We start from the raw sequence: 25,949 nt of genomic DNA, 5'->3' as shown, positions 1-25,949 counted from the left end.
CCCCACCCAGCAGTGCTTTAACGTTGCTAGCGAAGCCGCGCCCAACATGATTTTTAGGTAAATAAATTTGGAAACAGCTTGCTGACTGGTAAAAAGTCATGAGTTCATGCTGTGCACCAGGGACTGATTCCTGACTCATGCCTCATGCGAGAAGAAGCTGTGCTGAGGACAAGTGGGTTTTTCCCCCTAAAAAGCCTGAATTACAGCGAGTTGCACTAAATGGGGCGGGGAGGGGAATTACCACTATCCTTCTAACTACGCTCCGGCAGAGCCCTCGCCCAGGAGTGAGCTACAGCCGCTTGGGGCCGGGCGCGCTGCAGGGAGGGACTCCAAGGGCCGGGCAGAGCCTCGAGGCTAGCGCTGTAGCGGGGCGGCTACAGGCCTGCAGCCGCCTCTGACCGGCGGGGCGCTCACAGCACGGGCCGGACCCCCGGCCTGAGAATCAGCTGGCGCGCATGCGCAAACAGAGTTCCGGCTGAGACGGCGGTCCAGCTGTCACGTGGGGCCGGGGAGCCTATGGGGCGGTGGCTTGCTGCGGGGTCGCCAGGAGGAGGCGTCTGGGCCTGTGGCCGCGGCTCCTGCTGGTTCCTCAGGGGCGGCCCCGCAGGCGCGGAATGTGCTGAGTGACGCCGCCGCCGCGTTCCCGCCGCAGGCCGAGGCACCCGCCCCCCCGCCCGAGGTGAGTGACGCGGCGCTGGAGCCCCGGCCGCGGGGACCGCCAGGCTCGGCCCTGCCTCAGCGAGCCTGAGGTCCGGAGCCTCTGGCCCGCCCCGAGTCCGTGCCCCCGCGGAACCGCCGCGCCCCGCCCCGCCCGGAGAGCGCGGGAGCCAGCCGCAGCCGCGCGTCCCCCGGCCCTGCGGGGCAAGGAGCGGCCCGGAGCCTCCGCCGGCGTCTCGTGGCGCCGCTTCCAAGCGCGTAGTGGTTTGTCCGCACACGGAGCTCTCCCTGGCCGAGCTCGCGTCTTGTAGTGCCAGGCTCCTGGTCGGGGAGAGTGACGCCGTGTGGACACGCCCTTAGTTTTGGTTCCAAATGTTCCTCTTGTGCTGTGGGAAGAGGTAAAGGAAGCGACTTCCGAATCATGTCTCGTGAAACAGCCCCATGTCTTCAGTGCCGGCACTGGGATTTCTTGATTCCCGGCAGAGTCCCCTGTCAGGCAGCTCTGTTCGTCTAGATTGTATCAGGTCAGTGGTCTGATGCGGAGAATTCAAGGATCACACACTTCCTGGAATTCATTCCTCCTCTGGTGTCACCATTTCATGGATCTTATTGCTGTAATTTGTAAGCTTTTTTTAGCCTAGTCTGGGACGCTTGTTGCTGTGATACAAGTATCTTGGAATCTAGAGTTAATGGAAAGATTTGGGCTGATGAGTGTGGGTCAGGTCTGTAGTGGTTTGAGACAGAAATGCCTGAGTTGTAATCCTAACTCGGTCACTGAGTCATTATGTAGCCCCGTGCAAGTCACTTTGGGCCCAATTTTCAGAGGTGCTGAACACGTGCAGCTCCCATGGACTGCAGTGGTCCAGTTCCTTAGAAAATCAAGCTAATTTCTTTGTGCCTTGCCTCATTTGTAAACTTGATAGTAATACTACTTCCCTGCCCTAGAGGGGTGTGTTTACTTAATGTTTGTAATAGTGGATGTGGTTTTTTTACTTACTATGGTTCAGTTTCATAGTTGATTCGCTATTTGGTATGAAATGAATGCTTATGCTCAAATAAATTTGTTAGTTTGTAAGGTGCCACAAGGACTCTTCTTTTGTTTTTTGTTTTGCTGACACAGACTAACACGGCTACCACTGAAACCTATCTGGAATGAGTGTGACAACTTAAATCCTCATTGTCTAATATAAACTTTAGTGTGAGAAACAGAAAAGTTCTATAAATCAAGTTTTAAAGGGAATTACACCTTGTCTCATGGCTAACTATCTAGGCAAAGAGGATGGAACTGATTTTAAATTAAGCATTTCCTACTGTTTCCTGCATAGTCACTTTTAAACACTGATTCGTGGTTGGAAGTGCTGTTTGCTGCTCTAGACTACCAGGCTATACTTTGGTAGCTGCTATAAGGTGCAACTTTATTTTACCTATAATATTGTGAAGGGAGAGCTTGCTTTTAAAATTAGATTAGGCAGGCAACACCTACAAGTTTTAAGGTATATTCTCATTCTGAAGGGCTCACCCCCCCCCATATTGAGGTGAAGCAGTTTTATTTTGTCCATTGTCTTTCAGTTGAAGGATCTCCTAGCATTTTACAATTTTTCAGACATTGCTGAGCCTGGGATTTGTGGCTGGAGTAGATTCCTCCGCCGCATTTGTTCTGTTTTTTTAGTATGATTGTATTTTAATATGGTAAATACACAGGTGTGTTTTTTGTTCTGTATGTATCTATACATATATGCAAGAATTTTCACCCTCTACTGAAATGCAGCCACCTGGGGTACATTGCTGCATTTTTTTTTAATGGTTCACAGCAATGCTACAACAGACTAGGACTAGGGATGTAAAATATTAAATGGTTAACCGATAAGCATCAGTCTTACTGTTAGTGTATTCAGTAAACGTTTAAAACAGATTGGTAAAATAATGTCATGACATTGTAATACCTAATGCACACATTAGAAACGCTGCAGCAATACCATTTCAAAGTGTATGTGGAACTAGGTTCTGCATTGTTAGGACCATTGCTATGGAACTGGTATAACACTTTGGTAGTGTTAAACCTTCAAACAGCATCATGTAGGTTATTGTGATTTTTGGTGACTACTTTTCCATAGTGAAGATGGAGCAATCAAAAAGCAGTAATGCCTGGAATCATTTCACAAAAATAACAGACAGTGCAGTTAAATGTAAACTGTGTAAGATAGAGCTGAAGTATGCAAACAGAACTGGAGCAATGCTGAAGCTGAAACATCCCTCTGTTCATGTGAAAAAGAAGGCAAAAATCAAACAACACTGACAGTGTTTGTTTCTGGCAGTTCAAGAAAATGTAACACACAACATGACGAAAAACTGAGTTGTTGTGCAACATGATCACTACAGATATGCTGCCTGTAAGTGTCATCGAGGATACAGGTTTTTGTGCATTGATAAGTTTGGTAGAATCTGAATACTGTGTGCCTGTGAGACAGACTATAACCTTGTGACTAGAGAAGTGCTATGAGGACTGTGTGAAGTCTGTCCAGGAAAAATTGGAAAATGCCATTAAAGTAGCTTTCACCACTGACTACTGGACAGCATTCACTACAGAAAGCTACATGACTGTCATTTGCTATTATATGGAAAATTGGGAGATTCAATCTGCGGTTCTACAAACTAAAAGTATGGCAGAATGACATGTAGTGGAAAACCATGCTGAAAAATTAAATGCTACAGTGGAAAGATAGGGTCTGGCAGGCTGTGTCTTGGCGTGTATACACAATAATGCAAGCAACATTATGCTCGCCAACACACGGAGGTATGTTACATTGCAGCTAACCATAAATCATGAGTTTTCTTCAAGTAGCGTGGATCGTGCTGTTGCAGCTGCAAGTAGACTACTTGCACACTGCCACCACAGCACTGTGGCTGCAAAAGCTCTGGAAAGAAAACAAACACAGCTTCAGGGTAAGTGACACTGTCTGATTCAGTCATGTAAAACTCACTCGAATTCATTGTGGCATGTTCAGTATATGACTCAGTGAGCAAAGGTAGGCATAACAGCTGTGCTTTCAGATAGCCCTGTAACAAAACAATCTGATACCTGAACACTTCAGCTGCAAGATGAGCACTGGTAATTAGTAGAGGATATCTTATTGCTATTTTCCACTTTAAAATGCGCTACAACTGCCAGGTCTGCTGAACAGTCAGTCTTATCCAAACTCCCCTCAGAAGCGACACTCCCGTTGAAAATGGAAAAGTCACTGATTTCAAGGCTGCTGTTTGTCACTCTCTGGAGCATCACATGAAACCCAATGATCCTGCCATAACTGCCAAACCTGCACTTATTGCCTCCTTGTTAGATCCACATCATAAACACATGCAGTTTCTATCGCTGATTGTCCAGATGGCTGCTAAATCAAAGCTTCTGCAACTTGCATTGATGTTAGAAATAGAAGAACCTCCAAGTGCCATGGCTGAACTGGATGAGCCGATAGAGCCAGTGCTGAAAAAAATGCGTGAAACTGAGAAGAGTGCTGTAGTGATGCTTTTAGGTGAAGATTTTACCAATGAGAGAGAATGCAGTAGAAAACGAACTGGAAAATTACTTCAGGGAGCCTTGTCCTTCATTGGAATGCAGTCCATTGGTGTGATGGAAGGTCCATGCACAGTGTTTTCCAAGGCTTGGAATGCACATACCTGTGTATTCCAGGATCTTCTGCCTATAGAACCAGGGGACTGCAAACTGCGGGCTGCGTTTGTGTGTTGGGGGGGGGGGTGGGGGAGAGGGTCAGGGCAGAGGGCTGGGGTGCTCGGCTCGTAGGGGTGCTCCCAGCCCCCTGCTCTGAAGGGATATGCCCTGTTCCACCCCCCTTCCCCAAAGCCGCGTCTTGTCCCGTCCCTACCTCTTCTCTGCCGCCTCTACCAGCTGTGTGCACGCTGCAGCTCTTCCCCCTCCCCCTCGCTAGGGCCATCAGCTGATTGGCACAGGGAAGGAGAGGGGGAGGGGCAGGAAAGCACCATGCTGGGGGAAGAAGCGGGGGAGGGGAGAAGCTTGGCTGCCGCAGGACCAAGCTTACGCCTACTGCCCCCGCAAGAGGGGGCCGGGTGCCGGGACTGCGGCAGCGTGCCACTCAAAATCGGCTTGCTTGCGGTAGGTTGCTGACCCCCTGCTCTACACCATTCTTGATTGTATAGATCTCTATCATATCCCCCTTTAGTGTTGTCCTTTCCAGACTGAACAGTCCCAGTCTTTTTATCTCCATACCAGTAATCATTTTTGTTGCCCTTCTCTGTATCTTTTCTATTTCTAATATATCTCTTTTGAGATGGGGACCACCAGAATGGCATGCAGTATTCAAGGTGTGGGCATACTGTGGATTTATATAGTGGCATTATGATATTTACTGTCTTATTATCTATACTTTTGCTAATGGTTCCTAAGGTTCTGTTCACTTCTTTGACATTCACTGCACATCAAGCGGGTATTTTCAGAGAACTATCCACAGTGACTCCAAGATCTTTCTTGAGTGGTAACAGCTAAACAGTTATGTTCCCCATCCAGAGCAGCTATGCCCAGTAATGAAGATCCACAGTAATTCTCAAGTCTGGCACCCTCCACAACTAAAGAATGACTTGTAGCACTGACTGATTCAACTGTCCATAAGAACAGAATGGCTGGATCATGAGAAAATCAGGATAACATTCCCTAAATTATAGGATCCACTAACCTGAAGAAATCTAGTTGTTCTTTACCCTTTTATCCACCCTCATTTCCTTCCACTGTTACCTCTGTTCCACTTTTCCAATGTTGTTAGGCCTGGTCTACACCTAAAACTTAGCTACATTGGTCAGGGGTGTGAAAAATTTCACACCCTGTGTGTTATAGTTAGGTTGACCTAACTCTCCACTGTAGATGCAGCTAAGTCAATGGAGGACTTCTTGGTGAGGTGGATTTATTTCAGTGAGGGAAAACCCCCTTCCATTGCTATAGTAAGGATATTCGGTGCAGCAGCATAGTTCAGATCAGGGAGTTGTGCTTACATAGGATCCCTGTGCTCCTGCTTCTTTGTTGGCTTGTATGCTTCTCCTCCATCTCCTGACCCTCCCTTGCTGCTATGCTCCCTTCCTCTCCGCTGCTGCTGATGCAAATTGCCACCGTCTCCTTGTCTTCAGGAAACCCCCTCCAGCTGCAATTGATTCCTGTTAGACAGTTGAATTTAAAATATAAATAAATAAATATTTGGTGGGTTCCCTTATAACTAATGCACATTGATGCGACAAAAATCTGCTTCCTAAAACCAGAGTTATTTTGCTAAACTTTTTATATCACTGAAGGGGGAGGCATAAAATTAGTTTAGATTCACATGATCTTTCCCTTCCTGTATTTTTCACAGCTTTTCTGCACTGTTTAAAATTCAATGGCACCATAACATGTTGTATCCTCCTTCTGACATCTGTAGGCTTAGGGGAATTATTAAGCCCCTTCCACTAAAATTTAGGTCAGTGCCATTGCCCAAAGGTATAAGGGGAAGGAAAACAATTGTCTTTTTCAAATGCATAACTGCATGATCCAGACATGCAACAAAAAATGTTGGTGAAAAGGGAAGTTGAGAGTAATGAATATAAATCAGAAGCTAGGAATTATAGAAAATTAATATGGGAAGCAAAGGGGCATAAGGAGAAATCTGTGGCTGGCACAGTTAAGGACAAAAAATTTAGGAACAAAAAAATCCTAACAATGGTACTGGTCCGTTACTAGATGGAAATGGTAGAATTATCAATAATGAGAAAAGGACAAAATGTTCAATAAATATCTCTGTTCTGAATTGGGGAAGAGGGGAAATGTCTAATGACATCACAGTACTTGTTCCATTCCACTAGTATCTCAGGAAGATATTAAACTGCTACTAAAGTTAGACATTTTAAAATTGTCATGTCTGGATAACTTGCATCCAAACTGGTTTAGGAGCTTGTTGGACTGTTGGTGGTGTTGGTTCCTCTTTTCCTTCCTCTCCCCGCACATAAGCCTTGACACACTGGGGAAGGTCCAAACACTAGAAGAAAGCTAATGTGCCAGTAAATGGGATGACCAGATAATTATTGGCCTGTCAATCTGATCCTGGGCAAGATAATGTAGGGGCTGATATAGAACTCTATTAATAAAGAATTAAAGGAGGGTAATGTACCGCCAAGTAACATGCAGTTATGAAAAACAGATCCTATCAAACTAACTTGTCTTTTTCAATGAGATTACAAATTTGGTTGATAAAGGTGGTAATATTGACATAATATAGGTGGACTTCTATAAGGTGTTTGACTTGGTACTGCATGACATTTTAATTAAAAAAACAAAACCAAAAAAACCTAGAACAATATAAAATAACATGACACACATTAAATGGATTAAAACCTGGCTAACTGATAGGTCTCAAAATGCAATTGTAAATGGGGAATCATCATTGAGCGGGTGTATTAGGGTTCCACAGGGATTGGTTCTTAATACTTTTTAAATTTAATCTGGAAGAAAACAAAATCCTACTGGCATGCTTTTCTTTAGTTACCTCTCCTGGTAACTTGATCCATTTGTTTCTCTCCCTTGTTGGCAGTAGCTCTTCTTGAGTATACTTTCCTATGAATTTCCAGACCCATCACCAGTGGAAACAGTTGTTTTTCTCTCCAGTTACATGTCCTTGGAGAACACTGAAACCCTTCCCAGCTGCTGTAGAAGGAGCTTGAGGGTTACATACAGACAGACCAGACTAAACTTGGCTTCAGGAGTTCCCAGGAGGCAAGATACACAGGGAACAATTACGCAAACAGAGCACAAACCAGAAGGTGTAGTAATAAAATACAAATACTGTACAGTATTTCCGCTGGAGACTGCTGCTGAATGTTGTGAAATAATGTAACTGGATGAGTATGTCCATGCTGGCTTTAGCTTAATCTCTTTTACCTTTGGTATCTTGGCTCAGAGACATGTTAGGTTGTCATCTTTCAGAATGCACAGGATCTGCCAGACTAGAAAGGACCAATGATCCTTCTAGTCAAGTGTCCTTTCTATCATAATAGCAATATGGGAGGTAGATGTAAAACCCTTCAAAGTGTCTGTCTGTGAATACAATGCTGTTCCAGCTGGTAATCTGCTGAAGTCTGAGGATTTGATGGCTCTTGTAGTTGGTAGTCTAGCTGGTATCATTGCTATGCTGTTCTTGCTCATATGTGAAACTTACTAAGTTATTTCCTTTAATATCCTGAGAGATGTTAAATATAGGCTGCATAAAAGTAGTTTCTCATCTGTTTAAATGTGATGTTTTTAATTTCAACTGCCCTCTTGAAGTATGGGACTGAATAATGGAGCAGTAGCTGGGCCAAACCTGGATGGCATTGCAACCCCGTGCACCATGTCACAATGCCGCTCAGTGTGAGGGCCCAGGTCAAACTGCCCCTCTTGCCCCTGCCGGGGGGGAGGGGGGGAAGAGGAGGGCACTTCTGGGGTATGCACAGGGCGTGATGGGAGGGGCAGTGACAGGCAACCCAAGACCCTTCCTGTGACCTACTGATGGAGCCACCATTTGGGAAACACTGCCCCAGGACTGTTGTAAGCTTTTCTGGGTGGGGGAAGGGTTAGCAAAGTTTTATTCTTAAAAGTGAGAACTGCAGAAAACACTAATAATAATACTCAGTAGTTTGGTATAGTGCTTGCCATCCTTGGATCTCAAAGTGTTTTAAAGGATAGGAAAATACATTTATCCCTGTTGTATTTTGGGGTATCTGAGGCTCAGAGAGGTGGTGTGGCTTGTTCAGGGTCACACAATGAGCCAATGGCTGATCTAGTTCCCAGCGTGGTGCTCAGTCTGCTAGGCCACAGCAGCCCCATATTATTGGAAGAATGATGTATGGTCATCTGTTCCCAAGTACTCTTCCAGAAACATGCCTGTGGACTGCAGAAGTGCAGTGGAAGAATGCCAGGGTCATGGCTGACAGTTGTTCTCATTAGTATCGGTAACTGTATCCCTTTCTCAGGGTTTTCACTGTATTCCAAGGACCAGGTATCCTGGGAATCTTCTGGTCTTGCATGGAAATATTCTACATTGCGATTGTAGCTGTTATTTTTGGATAGCTTCAGTGGCTCTTCAGCAGGGAGTTGAATTGAATGCATGCTTTGCTACAGCCACAACTTTTAAAAATGTTTTCTCCAAAATTGTTCCCAAGGACCTCAAGGAACATGTTGTTCCCAGCTCCCTGGAGGATTGGTCAGCACTGAATGTGCTGTCAGAGCAGCTCAAACCCAAATCATTGCTGCAGTTGCTTGCTTCTCTTTGACAGCCGTAGAGAGCTCTATGTAACTGAAGTGATTTTGTAATCATGACAGTGTTTTAAATCGCACACCCTGCACAATCACAGCATGGGCTGGAATTGAATCTCTTCCATCTCAGAGTACTAGGATCAGAGGTTTACTGGAGCATCTGTAAATTGGGCAGAGCCCCCTCTTCAACAGTAGGGGATTATGCACTTGCTTTCACACACTGTTCTTTTCGGTATCACCAACCCCAACCATTCAAAAATCACGAGTTAGCCCTCCAAAAATTAGAAAACTGGGTTTAAAATCTTTGGTTTAAAAAAAAATGGAATTTTTTTCCCTTTGGCCTTCTGATTTCTGAGCATTTAGGTTGTACTCTATTCATGTTCCTGGCTTTTCTCTAAATATGAGGGCTAGAAGCTTTTTTGAAAGATGTGGAGATTTTTGGTTATATGAACCTGGGAGCTGAGTCTTTAAGAAAAACACCAAATATTTTGAAATTCACAGTAAAATTGTCAGAGTTGGTAACCACACCTCCTGCGGCAGTATAACTGACCAAGATTGCTCAGTGGCCTGTGTGAAATGATTTTTTGGCCTCTCTCCGCTTCCGATCGAACAGATATCTACATTACAAAAACCACACTTGAATTAGCCCCCTCTTAGCAAATGCATCAAGGATGAATGGACTCTGGACCATGTATTCTCCTCTTTGCCAAAGAGATGAACCTTCCAATTTGTGGAAGAGCCACGGTTGGGGACACTTTGTGTTTCTGCTCTGGCTGTACCCATTCTGTGCATAGGGCTGTGAGACAAGCACCTCTTCATTTAGAGAAACATACCAGATGGTGGGATCATGTGTATGCTCTTGCTGGCCCAGCTGGGGAAGCACAGACATAGCCTTCTGCTTTGGGGATTCCCTCAGTGGGATAATATCAGAATAATGTTAAGTCAGGGGTTCCCAAACTTGGTTCATGGCTTGTTCGGTGTAAGCCCCTGGCGGGCCACAAGACGCTTTATTTACCTGAGCGTCCACCGCACAGCTTCCCACAGCTCCCATTGGCCAGGAATGGCGAACCGTGGCCATTGGGAGCTGCGAGCGGCCATCCCTGCAGACACTCAGGTAAGCAAAGCATCTCGCAGCCTGCCAGGGGTTTACCCTGAACAAGCCACAAACCAAGTTTGGGAACCCCGGTGGTAGGTCAGACTAGATTATCCAGTGGTCGCCTATGGCATTAAAATCTATGAACGTGAGAGCATGATCCTCTCGGGTTTCCCACAGTGTTACAGATGGATCAGTAATTTTCCTGATTCTTAGTATTCGTTGGTTTTGTTGTCTGTCTCCTTGTTACTAAACTACCATGTGCTGTGGACCAGCCCAATACAAGGAGGTTAATGGTAGTCATTCTATTTCCAGCAAAGCAAAATATAGACTCCGGGATGCTTTGTCTCTGGGGCACCTTATTCTAATCCTATACTTAACTATACTTTCTAAAGATAACCTTTTTCTCTATACCATTACCTGTGGTAATGTACCTGTAACCAATCAAAGCCACGAGACAAAAGGAAAAGGACTTCTGTCTTGCAGTTGGGGTCTTTGGTCTTTACACTATCACTGGGCTCAAACAAGTTAATGGGGTGACATCTGATGGATGGGTGGAGTGACTGCAATCAGAGGCTTGAGTGTCTGCATCCTGTCTCATTGCTCATTCTGTATCTGTGCATGCCATAGTTCTGTGAGTGCCCCACTCATGAAACATCCAAGTTCATAGGACAGGGTTTCTCAGACTATTTTATGCTGTAGCTATAGACCAGGGGTCTCAAACTCAAATGACCATGAGGGCCACATGAAGGCTAGTTCATTGGCCCGAGGGCCATATCACTGACACACACCCCCTCGCTGCCCCCGGCTCTGCCCCCACTTCACCCCTTCCCTGCCCCATTCCAACCCTTTTCCTGAAGTCTCCACCCCAACTCCGCCCCCTCCCTGCCCCCAGAGGGTGCATGAGGGGTGTGGTGGGAGTTCAGGATAGGGAGTTGAGGTGCAGCAGGGGGTTGGGGTACAGGCAGGGGGCTCAGGGTGCAGATGGGGTGTGGGATACAGCAGGGGGCTCAGAGCAGGGAGTTGGGGGGCGGGGTGCAGGAGGGCTTTGGGCTCCAGGGTGACAGCGGTGCACAGTGGGGCTAGGGCAGGCTTCTGGCCCTGGTCCCCGCTCCACTCCGGGAAGTAGCTGGAACCATGTCCCTGCGGCCCCTGGGGGAGGGAGGACGCAGGGCTCTGCATGCTGCTTGCTGCGCCTCCAGGTACCTCCCCCGAAGCTTCCATTGGCCGTGATGCCCCGTTCCCAGCCAATGGGAGCTGCGGGGGGGGGCGGTGCCTGGAAGCCAGGGCAACACACTGATGGAGCCCTCTGCTTCTCCCCTGGTCGCAGGGACGTGATGCCAGCTGCTTCAGGGAGCGGCGTGGGGCTCTAGGAGGGCAATCCCATGGGTGTAGTTTGCCCACCCCTTGCCTGGAGGTAGGCGGGGGCGGGCGGGGGCCACTTGGCAGGCTGCGTGTTTGAGACCCCTGCTATAGACCATGTCTTGACAGAGATTCTTTGGGAGACACCACCACTCCCCTCCAGCTCTATGCCTTCCTGAGGGCAATTTGAGTCACTAGGACAGAATTAGAGAGATCAGATGAAAATAAATTTACAGCAATGTGATGTGTGGCTGCTTGGGTACTTCCTTTTCTTTTGTGCATCTGTTTGTCTCTAGGGGCATGTCTACACTTGCCATTTAAAGCAGAAAAAGTCCCTTTTTTGGCCCAAAAACCATGGGAGCGTCTACATTTGTCAATGACTTTGTGAAGTGAAACTCATCAGGTAAACAGACATCCATCCCTTCCCCCTATAAAGCCTCGGGAACTTTGAAAATCCCTTTCCTGTTTTCTTGGCAAATACTCACTTTTTATGACCAGGTGACAAGGCCTGCTCCCCGGAGCAAATGATTCCCTGCTTGGAGCAATGCTGAGCTACTGGAGTTGATCAGTGTTTGGGGAGAGAAGGCTGTGCAGGGACCCAGGATGCCCCCCCCATCACCTCCGCCCCCTTCACACAAGACTCATCCTAAAACTGGAGAGAGCTGCACAGTGGGATAGCTGTCCTAGACAGCTGTTCTCATCCAGGGTGGAAGTGCTGCTAATGTAAACATTCTGATGCCTGAGGAATTAAGGGAGTACACAAACCAACACTGTATTTTCACCTGTGAAACTTACAGTGCTAAAACTCTGCAAGTGTAGATATACCCTAGGATTTTTGCAGGGTGCCTGCAGCCCCCATTATGTCCTTCACTGCTTTCCCTTGCAGTTTTGCTGTTCTGATATTTGATCACTTGAATTTGACCCAGAGAAGCACCAGACAAAAAGAGGGAGCCGTCTGGTTTTGAGTATTCATCAAACAAGAAATCTTGAGAGTCCTGAATTGGATTACAACTAGTAGAAGGCATTGCTTGAAGTCCTAAGAAATGCTTCATGATTGTGACCGAGAGCTCCACAGATCATCTAAGAGCTGCTGTAATAGGAAAAAACTCTGAAGCTATAGGATCCTGGAGAGGGGAGGGACCAATAGAGATACTGATAACTAAAGATGGCTTGTGGGGATTCAGATTAAACAGTTGCTGTTCATTCACTTCTTGTTGCTCTGGCTCCGCATAACATGTGTACTACTGTAGGCCAGTGGTTTTCAAACTTTTTTTTTCTGGCAACCCAGTTGAAGAAAATGGATACCTATGGCCCGGGGAGCTGGGGATGAGGGGTTTGGGTGTGGGAGGGGCTCAAGGCTGGGGCAGAGGGTTGAGGTGCAGGAGTGAGGGCTGCAGGGTGGGACCAGGAATGAGGGGTTCAGGGGTATGGGAGGGGGATCTGGCCTGGGGTAGGGGGTTGAGGTGCAGGAGAGGGTCAGGGCTCTGGGCTGGCAGTGCAGGCTCTGGGGTGGGGCTGAGAATGAGTGGTTTTGGGGGGGCTCAGGGGGTTGGGGAATGGGGTTGGGGCATGGAGTTACCTTGGGTGGCTCCCGGTCAGTGACGCAGTGGGGGTGTTAAGGCAGGCTTTCTGCCTGTCCTGGCACCGCGAACTGCGCTGTGCCCCGGAAGCGGCCAGCAGCAGGTCTGGCTCCTAGGCAGAGATGCACAAGCGGCTCCACACGGCTCTTGCCTGCAGGCACCCTCCCCTGTCCTGTGTGCAGCTGGTGTTTGGGGTGAGGGCAGCACGCAGAGCCCCGTGGCCTCCTCCCCGCCTAGGAGCCAGACATGCTGCTGGCTGCTTCTGGGGCACAGCGCGGTGTCAGAACAGGTAGGGATTAGCCTGCCTTAGTCTGGCAGCACCGCCGACGGGACTTCTAATGGCCCGGTCAGTGGTGCTGACCAGAGCTGCTGCTACCCAGTGCCTTACATTCCACGACCAAGTACTGGGTCACGACCCGCAGTTTGAAAGCCACTGCTCTAGGCCACTTGGCATCTTGTAGAGAACGCTTGTTCTGACTAGCAACCTGGCTCTGTGCTTCCTTCATGCATACCAATGTGCATGTTTGCTCTGCCACCTATTGACTGCTTTATTCCCTAGTACTTAAATACATTTGACAATATTGTCAGAGAAAACTTTCATTTATAGTTTTGCTATAATTACACTGATTCTGGGGTGGGAAGAGATGGTGGTGTCAAGGTTTGTATTTAAATATTCCCTCCTGGGTGGATTGATTTACATCAGTCAGTTAAATCCTAATTTAAATCACCAAGTGGAAACTTTTTGATTAAAACTGATGATTCAAATCAATATTTCCATTTGTACCTCCTTTATTTTCTAAAGAAAAGTGCTTCTTATTGGTTCAGAATTGTTAAAACCTGTTAATTTACAATTAAATAGAGCCTTTACACTGGATTTGATACATATTTTTTTTTGCCATTTAGGAGGGTACACCATAACTAGAGTAAGTATCCATGATGAGTGGAATCATAAATACTAATATTTGAGAACTGAGCCAATCACAGCTCAGGTACAGAGAAGCTGTAACATAGGAATGTGAGATCACCCAGGTGGGCTCAGCGGATGATCCTGATGAGATACAAAGATGGTGTCTCCTGGAGTTAGAGGCCAGGTCTCAATGCCTGTGATGACTTTGCACGTCTCTTGCATCCAGTAGCACGGGCCTGGATCTCCCACAGGCTCAAGCTCCTAATATAGTACATGACTTATTGTGCCATAGTTATAAAGCATGACCTCCAAATTTGAACATTTCCCCCCTAATTCTGGCTTTATGTAGAAAAGCAGCCTTTAACCCAAAGCTTTTTTGGTGGAGGCTCATGGATTCAGCATATTTATTTTTTTTATTTAACATATTTTGTACTAACGTCAGATTTAATTTTAAACAGATTATTTTTAAAAGAAAAACTTGTAATTTAAATGAAAAAAAATCATTTTTTTTTTTAAATTATGATTTTTATTTCCCCGTGCCATGCAGAACTCAGATTAGCCTAAGAATGACTTGCTTGGCAGTGAAGACTCCCCCTAGCCCCATTGTTGCCTTTTTTCCAGATACTAACAGGTCTCAAACCTGAAGCTTTCAGGTGCGTCTTTCCTAATATTCTTCCTTTTCCTTTGCAGGTGTGAATGACAGAGGAGGTGCCCCCAACTGCAGTTAGTGACATAAACCTGCGTCTTCTCTGCCACGATGACATAGATGTAGTGAAACAGCTCTGCGGTGACTGGTTCCCAATAGAGTATGTTACACTCCTGCGGAGGGTGGAGGGGGCATGCGGAGAGACAGTCTATAAACAATTAGTGTGAAAGTGTGGAGCTGAGAGCATAGGCAGGTACTGTGACAGCTGCCCCACATTCCGATGTACTTCAGTCCTGACTATCAACTACTGCCTGTCCAGTCCTGTGTCACCTATACAGCACTGCCAATTGTCCATCAGAATTCAGGGGATCTTGAGAATGAACAGCAGAAACAGATAAACTCTCTTGTTTCTAAATAATCCCAAAGCCCCCACCAAGGGAACTGTGGGCATCTTATAAGGAGCTTTGTAATAAAGGGGGGAAATCTTGGAGAGGGCTGCTTCTCCCCCTTCCGTGCCCCCCCACCCCCCCATTAAGGGAATACTTTTGGGGGAAGGGAGGTGGGAGTCATGTTTCCACAAGAAATGATGAAATCCTTGTCAGTCGGGTTACTGATAGCATAGAAGGAAATTAGCCAAGCTTGGATGTGGTCCAGACACCTGGGTTAACACTCACACCTTTACAAAAAGTGCCATGGGATCTTTAATGATTACATGCAGAGGCCTTAGTTTTAACTCCATCCGGAAGAGATTCCCTCCATCAGCAAAGCTTCCTAGCTTGGATATCTATTGACTCCTGTAGAAGAGTGCCACCTACTAGACTGCCAGCACTACTTCCTTCAGCATCTGAGTGTTCGTTGCCGGTCTCCCACTGAAGTCTTATTCTGGCCCAGCTTATGCTGTAACCCTGCCAGATTCCACAGGGTGGCCTGACTGCAGGCTCGTGGCTCAATTTGAAATGCTGTGTGTTCCCTAAGCATTCATGGATATTGCTCTTTTTTTTTTTTCCCCCCCAGGTACCCTGACTCATGGTATCAGGACATCACTTCCAACAAGAAGTTCTTTTCCCTTGGAGCCACCTACAGAGGCACCATTGTGGGAATGATAGTAGCTGAGATAAAGAGCAGAACAAAAGTGCATAAAGAGGTAGGCAAGCCCTAGTCTAAGATGAGATTACCTGCTCTGGGGCCCATTTCTCTCATTGCCTGGCTACTCATTTGAGCTGTCAAAAGACCAAATTTTTCAAGACCTTTTATTGTGCACCACCAGCAGTTCATTTTACTAAGCTCCAGTTGGTTACACCTGTGCAAACCCCATTTGAAGGCTGTGATGTTGCTGAGGGCATAACATGGCCTGTAGAACTTTGTATTACTATTGATGTGTAAGAAAGAGGATCCCAACTTGACTCAGAGCCTAGAGTCTGTTTGCAGAAGCTGGAGTGGACGACAGGGCATGGATCACCACTGTCTGAAGACAGGATACTGGGCTAGATAGACCATTGGTCTGACCCAGTATGGCCATTCTTATGCAGAGTTGGCAGAAAAAGCACATTCTAGCTGGTAAACTGCTGACGTTTGATCTGGACACTCAAATGGCATTGTGGGGTTCCACATTTAACACCTTTCAGTAAACGACTAAACATGAAACAAGTGTTTAGTTAACAGTTAACTGTGGAAGACATTAAAGGAACTAAATGATTACTATCCCCCAACTGGCAAGAAATATGAAAATAGCAGAAACCCCTCCCCCAGCCCAAATAGGTTCTTTCCTTTTCCTCCATTTAGGGGGCTGTGTTTATCTCCCCATTTCCAACAGCTCCATAAAGGCACCTGGGATAAGAAAACTCTTCTGTGAATAGATGCTTGCTTTGTTTTGACATTATACACTGTGCTATACACATGTATCCTACTAAATGCTTTGTCATGTCTCTACTCAGGATGGAGATATTCTAGCTTCCAATTTTCCAGTCGATACTCAAGTTGCTTACATTTTAAGTCTAGGAGTGGTGAAAGAATTTAGAAAACATGGAATAGGTAAGAACACTCTAAATAGCTTTTCTATGTCTGTTGCTGAGCACCAATCCATTGTGTGGTTTATTTACCCCTTGTGACTCATGTTTGGTATATGGGTGAAGCTTATAGAACTAAGAATGCCTTGACTCTGCCCACTTCAGAGAGTAGCTTGCACACTAAGCTTGTATAGAACTTGTCATGTCTCAAGGAATTGGAAATAGGATACAGATTACATCACACTAGCTCACTGTTGCATCTACAGTGTGATTGAGAGTCCTTTCCATCTGGTGGCTGTACAGTGGCCTTTGAAAACAGTAGATGGATCTCAGTCCCATTCCCAACGGATAGCTGACCATGCTGAAAACACTGTCATAAACTGTCCTGCTGGCACTGCGAGCAAGTTTATCTGCTATGGACTGAATGGCTATGGAGACAGAACTCCTCAAGCCCATGAAGCTGTTCCCTCCAGGATGGGGTTACGGCATGCTGATATTGATGGTGGGGGGAGAAGGGGGAACTCATACTGTGCCTGTGTTGTGCTGTGGGGGAGAATTACAGGCCTCGGAGGCTGCAAATGTGTGACATCTTCTCCAGCTGTTAAAAAGGGGGGGGAGGAACAAGAGGGATTCAAGAAGTAGCATAATAATGTGGATCAGAATGTGTCCGTCAAGCGAGTTCAGTGATCAGTGTGAACCCCAGCTACAGCACAACAATTTCACTGCCATGGGGAAATCCTAGAGTAAGAAGTCTTGCCTCTTTGATGTGGCAGAATGTACGCTTCAAGGCCAGATAAAAAGCTTTTCTTCAAGTGATTTGCACGTGTGTATTCCACTCTTGGGGAGTGTGCACAGCTGGTGGAAAATTTTCCCTCAGTGGTATCTGTTGGGACAGCTCAAGCTTCCTCTGCTTTCACTCGCTACTGCATGCAGATATAAAGAGGGGAGCTGCCCCAGCCCCCCTCAGTTCCTCCTTGCTGCCCATGATGGTTGTTGGAATCTATTTGTCTTGCTTTAATAAGAACTCTGTGTGTTATAGTTACTTGTTTGTATGGGTTTTAGTGTTGGAACTTTCACTAACCAATGTTTACTACTTTCTTGGTTCCCCAATTTGGGGGTCCATTGTTGGGACCAAGGAATACCTCAGTCACTGGGCTTCAAGGCCTGTCTTTCATGTTATAAACCAGAGGTGGGCAAACTCCGGCCCCTCAGAAGTGGCCCTCGGAAGCGGCCCTCCGGGCTCCATGTGCGTTGGCCTTGCCTCCAGGCACCGCCCCCCACAGCTCCCATTGGCCAGTAATGGGGAACCCCGGCCAATGGGAGCTTTGGGGGAGGTACCTGGAGGGGCAGCAAGGGCAGTGCATGCAGAGCCCTCCATCCCCCTTCTCCCAGGGGCCGCAGCCCTTCCTGGAGTGGCGCAGGGCTGGGGCCAGGGCAGGCAGGCAGGGGGCTTGAGGGTGGGGCTGAGGGTTGAGGTGCAGGGGGTGAGGGCTGTGGCTGGGGAAAGCTCTGGGGTGGGGCTGGGGATGAGGGGTTTGGAGTGCAGGGTGCCCTGGGGCTGCAGTGGGGAGAGAGGACACCCCGCAGCCCTCTCTTGCTGCAGCAGCTCTGGGCCGGGGGAGGGGCTCCTCTCCCCGCCTGCCTGCGTGGCCCTTGGCAGCCTGCTGCACAGTTGTGCAGCTTACAGGGAATTTATTCTAGGAGCTTTGTTCAGAGGCACTGATGGCTGGTGCAGAGGCTTGGTTGCACTCTCCACCCTGTCCCAGTAAGAGCACTGCTGCTCTGTGTAATGCTGTTCTTCCTTCCTTCCTTTGATAGGTTCCCTCTTACTTGAAAGCTTGAAGGATCATATATCGACAACTGCTCAAGACCACTGTAAAGCCATCTACTTGCATGTCCTCACCACCAACAACACGGCAATTAACTTCTATGAAAATAGAGACTTTAGACAGCACCACTACCTGCCCTATTATTATTCTATCAGAGGGGTCCTCAAAGATGGCTTCACCTACGTTCTATACATCAATGGTGGACATCCTCCTTGGACAATCTTATATCCTTTACCCTGGATCTGATTAGCTGCAGAGCGAGATATCCCAAATACCATGTGTCTGGTTAAAACAAACCCTGCAAAGCAAGTCTGTTTGCAATTGACTGATCCCAGTTTAAGGGTAGGCTTCACTGAACTGGATTCCTTGCTTTCCAGAGGAGATTTGGATTTGTCTCTGACATGTTCATGCCTGACTTCCTCAGGAGTGCTATGGGATCTGTTCAGTAGAACAGTACATGTCTCTTGTGAGGTTAGGGATATATATCTTTTCTACATTGGGTGACTGATGGTAATACAACTGTTTAGCTAGGACTAGGTGTGGATGGGCACTGTGCAAAACTCCCTCAGCACAGCTCTGCTGACTGCACCTGAGGCAAGACCTGCAGCTCCTCCCTTGCTATTCCAGTCCCGGGCTCCCCACATGGCTTTGGGTATGGCTACACTTACAGCTGTACAGCGCTGGGAGTTACAGCTGTCTTCGTACAGCTGTGTAGGGAAAGCACTGGTGTGTGGCCACACTCACAGCTACCAGTGCTGCAGTGTGGCCACATTTGCAGCATTTGCAGCGCTGTTGGGAGTGGTGCATTATGGGCAGCTATCCCAGCGTTCAAGTGGCAGCAACATGCTTTTCAAAAGAGGGGGGTGGGGTGGAGTGTGACAGAGTGGGGGAGAGAGAGAGAGAGAGAGAGTGGATTTTTGGAGCCAAGACTGTATGTCAGCTCCCTGCCTTGCAAAATCTGAACATTTCCTCGACCCCTCATTCACTCTTAACTGCAAATAGCCTGCAGACCAGATAAGCAGCTGCTCCAACGGACTCCCTTTCTCCCCCTCCCCCTGCTGTTTCTCTCCTCAAGCAAACACCAGCTGTAGACATTCATCCCCCTGCCTGCCTCATTCACAGCAAACGAGCTGTGTTTGTTTTTTAGATAAGCAGCTCCCGGAGCCCGAGTTCACAACAAAACAAAGAGAGGCATCATAACAAAACAAAGAGAGTAATTTAGTTAAAAGCATTCTGGGATATCTCCTAATACCCTGGAGGCCAATAACAGCACTGGTGTGTGGCCACACTTGACGAGCAGCGCTGCATCACCAGCGCTGCACTCGTTATACCCCAAGCAGACCAGGTGTACAGCCAGCGCTGCAGCCAGGGAGTTGCAGCACTGGATGTGCCTTGCAGGTGTGGACAGTTACTAAGTTGCAGCGCTGTAAAGCCTGCACCAGCGCTGCAACTCTCCAGTGTAGCCAAGCCCTCTGTCAATGTATCTAAGGGCTCCTATATACTACATATGCTTTGCTGGCCTAGCTGTGCCAGCAGAGCCCCCTAGTGGAGATGGAGTACAAACCAACACTTGTTCTGTCAGCATAGCTAATGTTGTTCGGGGAGCTGGTATAGCTATACCAACAGAAGCACCTTTCAGTCACCATAGTGGTGTCTACACTGGGGGGTTTGCCAGCATTGCTGTGCTGGCTAGAGGGTGTGATTTCCCACCCCCTACGCTCCTAGCTGACACAGCCGTGCTAGCAACACTTAGCATCCAAAGCCTTAATCCCAACCTACAGCATCATCTTCAGATCTGGTCTTGGTTTCCACTTGAGCAGAGACTGCTCCATTGTGTGGTGGCTTCTACCAGGTGCCTTCCAAATGGTTTCACTACTGATGTGATTGGGGACTTGAAGTCTGGTCTCAGAAATGAAGGGCTAGTGAGCTGTTCTCCTCCTGTCCAGAGAAGACAGGCAGGGTCTGCCCTTTGTTGGGTATATCAGAAACTTGCTAACTATTGTAGATCATGCAGATGGAACCTTCCCAACGCTAATGGTGTGTTAGGCTCCAAATGCAGCTGGAAGCATGCTATTCAGTAAGGTATCTTACTCCACTCTTCTGAACAGCTCTAGGGATTCTCACACTCCTCAGGGAGGCAGGGTGGGTACAGAACACAGATGACAAACTAAATTATAGGATATGCTTCAGGTCAGTCAGTCTGGGGGGAGCGTAAAGCAGTCCCTTTTCCCTAACTCCTGAATGATAACCAGGGCTTTGGAGCTGTGCTCCAGCTCCGCTCGAGCTCCATGCAAAAACCTGCAGCTCCGCTGCTCCAGCTCCGGGCTCCGCTCCAAAGCCCTGATGGTAATGTTTAGTTGTAACTGAGCAATCAAAATGTCTTTGTTGCCAGACGGGCCATGGCTCTAGCAGCTGGAGTGCTGTGGAATGAAAGTGATTATTCAGCTAGCATTTCCTGGGCATATTGTAAGGAGTGTTCCCAAAGTGTCTTACTCTTACTGTGCGGTACAGACCTGCTTTGCACCTGAGCAGTTAGCTGGCCAGTGCTGCTTTGCCTGGCCTAGCGCTCATTGCCTACTACTGTCCTACAAGCTGCTGTCAATACAGTGTGTTTTAGGTTGTTTCTTACATTTCACTGTAAATGTCCCTGTTGTCCTTAACTGAGGCTCACTGACTACCTACAGCATATTGGCTCAACGCTCGCCAGCCTGAGCCCATGTTCCATTCCTCACCGGATATACCGCCAAGCCCAGAGTCTCCTCCGCAGCCTGCTGCCATGGTCTGGCATTTCCGCAAAGAGCGGCATTGAATACAGCCGGACAACGTGACCTAGTCAGAGGGTGTCGGCAAAGCGAGAGGTAGGCAGCTGAGAATGGGGTTTACCTTCTCTCTGGAGCCCTGCATTGCAACAAGCCAGTGGCATAACAGATCCACCGTAGCGCCTGGGGCACATGAGGCAAGATGCCTAAAGCGAGGGTCACTGCAACATAGACTGTGTGCCTCAATGTACAATTCAGCCTCTTGGAAACAGCTAGAGCCCAGCTTCTGGGAACGCTGCACTCCAGGATCCCTGCTGCAGGTGACCCCTTTCCTTGAGTGTTTAGGGCAGCTCAGCTGGGCCCTGAGCATTTGAGCCTGTGTGCCCCCCCCCACCCCCCTCCAGTTCTGCAGGGTCTGGAAATCAGAATAGCAAACTCCCCATTCTCCTCCCACTGGTTCAAATGTGCAAAGCCCCAGCGTCTTAGACTGTAAGCTCTTCAGCACAGGGGCTCCCACTTTGTTCTGTAAAGCACAATGTCTGTCCTGTCCTTTCCATGGTTTTCAGACAGCTGTTCTCTTGTCTTTTTAATAGGATAATTCTTCCCTTTATCTCCTGAATCATCTGGCTCTGCACTGATTCCAGTGATGCGGGCTTCCTATCAACAACCCAGCCTCTTAAAATTGACCACTCAGCTGTGGATTGACTGAGATTTGGCAGACCATATGCTTGACTTGCTGCAGCCCCGATTTGCCATCTTCTTGGCCCAGAGTCCCAAGGAATCCTGTGTGGATTGACAGTCATTGCTGTCTTATAAGGGGTGTCACTGTGCTGTAGGCAAGTGGCCCTTCCCATTACATCTCTGTGTTTTACACCTCCCCTCCCTCTCTCCTTGCTTTTGGCCAGTACTCACATAGATGCACATAGTTGTACATGAGATGGACAAGGATGTAGTCATCTGCTTTGCCATAGCATAGCTAATGACAGGAATGCACGATAAGGCAATCAACATGCACTGACCAACCATGTTAGAGCCCACAATACATCAGAGGGCCAGGGCTGGAGTGGGCCCGCCATGTCCTCTCAGTCCAAGGGCAGATGGAAATGGGGCACATTTCTCTTGGGCTCCCATGCTCCTGCTGAGTCTGTGTTGCTGCTGGTAACACTCCTGCCCACTCACAGGAAGGAAACTGCTGCTGAGATGCCCAGAGATAGTCATCACCCCATGACTTAAAAAGAAGCATCTGATTCACGATGCTCTAAAGTAGAAGACAGGGATTGAAATTGCTGTTTCATAGTGAAATATATGTATATAATATACTGTGTAGATCCTTCTGCCTTGAGTCTGAGCTAGAGCTCACCAGGATAGGAGTGGGGGAGATGTACAGAGTTATTCCTGTAGTTGGAGCCCCAGAGGGAAGCGTGAGCCACCTCCATTCCCTTACACTGTCACTATTGGAACCTGAGTTAACCTCCCTCAGGCTGTTTAGGAATGAGACTTGTTCACAGATCGCTGCTTTTGAAGAAAATTAGCTGCTGCCCCACTTGTGTTTCTAGAGACTGCAGGCCATGAGAGGTGTGGAGGGGGTGCGCTGATGGGCAGCCTTGCTCGGTCCGTGCCAGGAGGTTGGTATTGAAGTCCCTGTGGAAGCTGCATCGTTACTATCAATAGTGAAATGCTTGCTTTGTTTGCACAAGACTTGTGCAGGACACTTGTCTCCCTATGTGGAGCTTGCCAGACATTGACCTCCCCACATACTGAATTAGTGTGCAAAAAGACCCCATAGCCACAGGAGGGGCACCCGAGTGCTAGCAGGACATTGCAATAGCGCTGTCCCATCGGCTCTGCTAGTGGGATCAGCTAGGACTGAGCAAATAGGAGCAAAGCATACACTGTGGGTAAATGCCTGGCCTCCTTCCAGCAATTGTCAACAAGCTCCTTCTTCCCCTGGCGGAGGCTGTGCCCCCTTGGCTCTGCACCCCCATCCTCACTGTTCATGTGCCCACTTTGAAACTGGGAGTTGGCAGAGGACGTCTTGAACTAAAGCTGGGGTGTTGTCTCCTGCTGCTGGCAGTGCAGGTGGCAGTTAACTAGGAGGTTACTACGGAGACAGGGACTGATGGGGTCTTACAGCACAAAGTTGGCCTCTTAAAGTAACTTAAATCTGCTGGAAGAATTAGTTCTCCAGATGTCACCTAAAGACAAGTCAATGCCTAACTGTAGAGGATAACTATCCCCTTGCTATTACCATGCCAGCTGCTATCTAAGTGGGGTGGGAATAGTGTCTTATCTTGTCAGAGGCCTCTGCCTGGCACTGCTAGCATCCTAGGTAAAGGACAGTCTTGGCAACCCCCTCTTCAGGAAGCCCCGAGAAGCCTGTTTTTAATACAGAATGTGTGCTGCCGATGCAGCTTGCACTCTGTAACCCTGTCCCATGTGGGGTGGAGCCAAGCCCAGGAAGCTAATGACTCAAGGGAGAGAGCCTGGGGGGTGGGGGGGAACTAGAGGATGGGTTGGTGGTGGCGCTGTGCAGCCATCGCTGTGTGTCTAATTCAGTGCAGTGAGGCAGGTAGAGCCCCTGCCAGAGAAAGGGCAGTGACCAGTTTTGTGGGGAAAATTCCAGTGAGGAGGGGAGATCTAGACAGTGCCATGCAGTGATCTTCACCCATTCAGACTGAGAATCAGTCACCCTCCCCCACCAGCTCTGCTTTGTTTTTGTGCATGTCAAGTCTTTTGGCTGGGGGGGCCCTTCTCTTGCAAAGAAGTTGCCTTCCCAGGAGGAATGGAATCTCTGCAAATGTATGTGCACTCCCTGCTCTGCAGCCAGAGCCAGCCCACCCAGCAGGCTGGGCAAAATGACAGTCCTCTCTTCCTGACACTGAAATGTCTTAGATCCAGCTGGTAGCTGGTCCAGAGGTGACCATTAAGCTGCTTAGAAGTGGGTTTTAGAAAGGGCTACTCTGAGCCAAGCCTGTTTCCTTGGGTTGGGCCGACACCACCTCAGAGCAGAACTTCTCAGCCTTGTTCTCCCATCACCTTGTTTTTTCTCTTGTTTCCCTGGCCCACCTGCCTGGTATGGATACCAGTGTGCTCTGTATTTTTTGAGGGGGGGAGGAGAGAAAGAACTGTTTCCTAATCATCCAGTGGAAACTTTTAGCAAATTTTATCAGTGTAAAGCAGTTCTAACCCAGTATTCATTATGCACTCAGGTGCTGGGCCACATGGGATGTTAAGGGCTGCAGCCCTTGTGGGGCACATCCCTATGCTAATGGGAAGGGCAGCCTCCCTCTGATCTGCCCAGCCCAGGTCTCCAGACTCTGGCTGATTTACAGCAGCCTGAGGTTTCCTCTCCCTTCAGTGCCCATCTGCATTCTAGCCAAGAAATGCCATCCTGCTTCCCCTGTTGGACCTGTGCTGTTGGTGGTATGGGAGCTAAGAGGGTGAGGAGACTTGAGACCTCTGAAATAGACTGGATCTGCCCCTCACTGGCAACCTGCGGTCTGGGTAGTTAGGAGTGGGTGCCATGCAGCTTCCTCCTGATTGCCGAGACTTGTACTGCTCCTGGTTGGGCCTGAGTGGAATCTTTCTAGCTGCTGTGGGCAGGATGTGGAGGAAATGTGGACAACCTAGGACTGATAGGCTTTTCCTGGGGAGGGAAAGTTACCCTGTGGAACCTCCTTGTTCACTCCCTTTCCCTATCCCAATGCATGTGTCCTAGTATTGCATTTGTACTTTGTGTGCACTAATGAAGCGGAGGGCCACATGGCTGAGTTAGCCTGCTCTTCTACACACAGGAACCACAAGGGGGAGTGATCAGTCTGTTTGGGATGCAGCTACTGCATTAGCATGTGCCACAGAGGAACAGGTTCTCTAGCTGCCAGTAAGGTCACCAACAATCCTTCAGTTGTGGGGCTGCCACAGAGGCACTCAGAGAGACTGGGTTGAACTCCTATTATAGACCCTTCGTGGAGAGGCCTTGCCATTCAGTGGTGTGACAGATGGCTTTATTCTCAACGTGTTTTTAGATGGGGACTGTTGGTTCTTCCCACCGTAAATGAGTTGGGTCCCCAGTGGAAAAACCCCTGAGCTCTCCCTTCTGTGCCAGTGAGATCTTCTCAGGCAGCGCAGCTGTTGACAATTTGCTTTTGGCCCAGGCTTGAAACTGTTCCTGGTAATGCTGTATAGAGGCTCCCAGACTTAGCCAGATGCTCCGTTTGAGCTCCCAATCATGTATCCTACACTGTAGTGTTTAGGACAGTGAATATACCAATGTAAATGACCCTTGATCTAGTGGCTCCTGGCAGATTCCATTTCCTCACCTCCAGAGGGAGAGGCTGTGGTTTCTCAAAGCAGCTTAACCTAATTTGCAGTAACTGGTTTTGTATTTTTTCCCTTACGTAGCACATTTTTTAAAAAGTGTATACACTTGTGCTTGAGGAGTTAGTTGCTAAACATGCTTCAGTGCGCATTGGGTTTGTTTTCCTTGCACTTTACTCTCTCTCTCTCTCTCTCTCTGAAATGGCTGTACAATACAGAATCTTTTTTCCTGTGGGCCTAGGTTTGAACTCTTCCAACTGTTTTTGTACCTGTGGCTGTTGTCCATTCTAACTCCCAATGCCCCAGCAATGGAGTATGTCCAGAAGAGCCAAGCTACTTGTCCTACCTGCAATGCCCCTTTATGAACTGTCCTCATTGCAAAGGCTTGTCAGCCACACATCACCCTGTCACAACCCTCCTGCCCCCTGTATTTATTGAAGAGCATATTGCTGCCCCGGTCAGCCTCTCTCTCTAAATGTCTTTAATTAAAATGATTTTTTCTTTTGTGA

At 48.0% G+C, this 25,949-nt stretch overlaps 1 protein-coding gene and 1 long non-coding RNA gene across 6 annotated transcripts; one reads left to right on the top strand and one right to left on the bottom strand.

Moving 5' to 3' along the window:
- The first annotated feature begins 521 nt into the window (after positions 1-521).
- On the top strand, positions 522-25,949 carry NAA60 (N-alpha-acetyltransferase 60, NatF catalytic subunit). 5 transcript variants are annotated; one of them, XM_044979574.1, is made up of 7 exons: positions 522-679; positions 14,574-14,689; positions 15,544-15,673; positions 16,464-16,560; positions 18,354-18,588; positions 21,036-21,222; positions 21,717-25,949. In XM_044979574.1, the coding sequence occupies exons 2-6, from the start codon at positions 14,580-14,582 to the stop codon at positions 21,190-21,192; spliced, it is 729 nt and encodes a 242-aa protein (XP_044835509.1). In that variant the 5' UTR covers positions 522-679; positions 14,574-14,579; the 3' UTR covers positions 21,193-21,222; positions 21,717-25,949. The 5 variants fall into 5 exon arrangements, with proteins under 5 accessions (XP_044835509.1, XP_044835507.1, XP_044835510.1 ...); XM_044979572.1 differs by lacking the exon at positions 522-679 and adding an exon at positions 910-1,181; XM_044979575.1 differs by lacking the exon at positions 522-679 and adding an exon at positions 8,144-8,233.
- Positions 2,506-7,997, bottom strand: LOC123343952. The gene is made up of 3 exons (XR_006572411.1): positions 7,197-7,997; positions 5,677-5,835; positions 2,506-4,138 (listed from the first exon to the last, which is right to left on the bottom strand). It is a non-coding gene; the product is annotated as an uncharacterized LOC123343952 (long non-coding RNA).

The sequence above is a fragment of the Mauremys mutica genome, chromosome 11 (genome assembly GCF_020497125.1).
Source record: "Mauremys mutica isolate MM-2020 ecotype Southern chromosome 11, ASM2049712v1, whole genome shotgun sequence".
NCBI lineage: Eukaryota > Metazoa > Chordata > Testudines > Geoemydidae > Mauremys > Mauremys mutica.
This window is presented reverse-complemented; position numbering and strand designations above follow the sequence as displayed.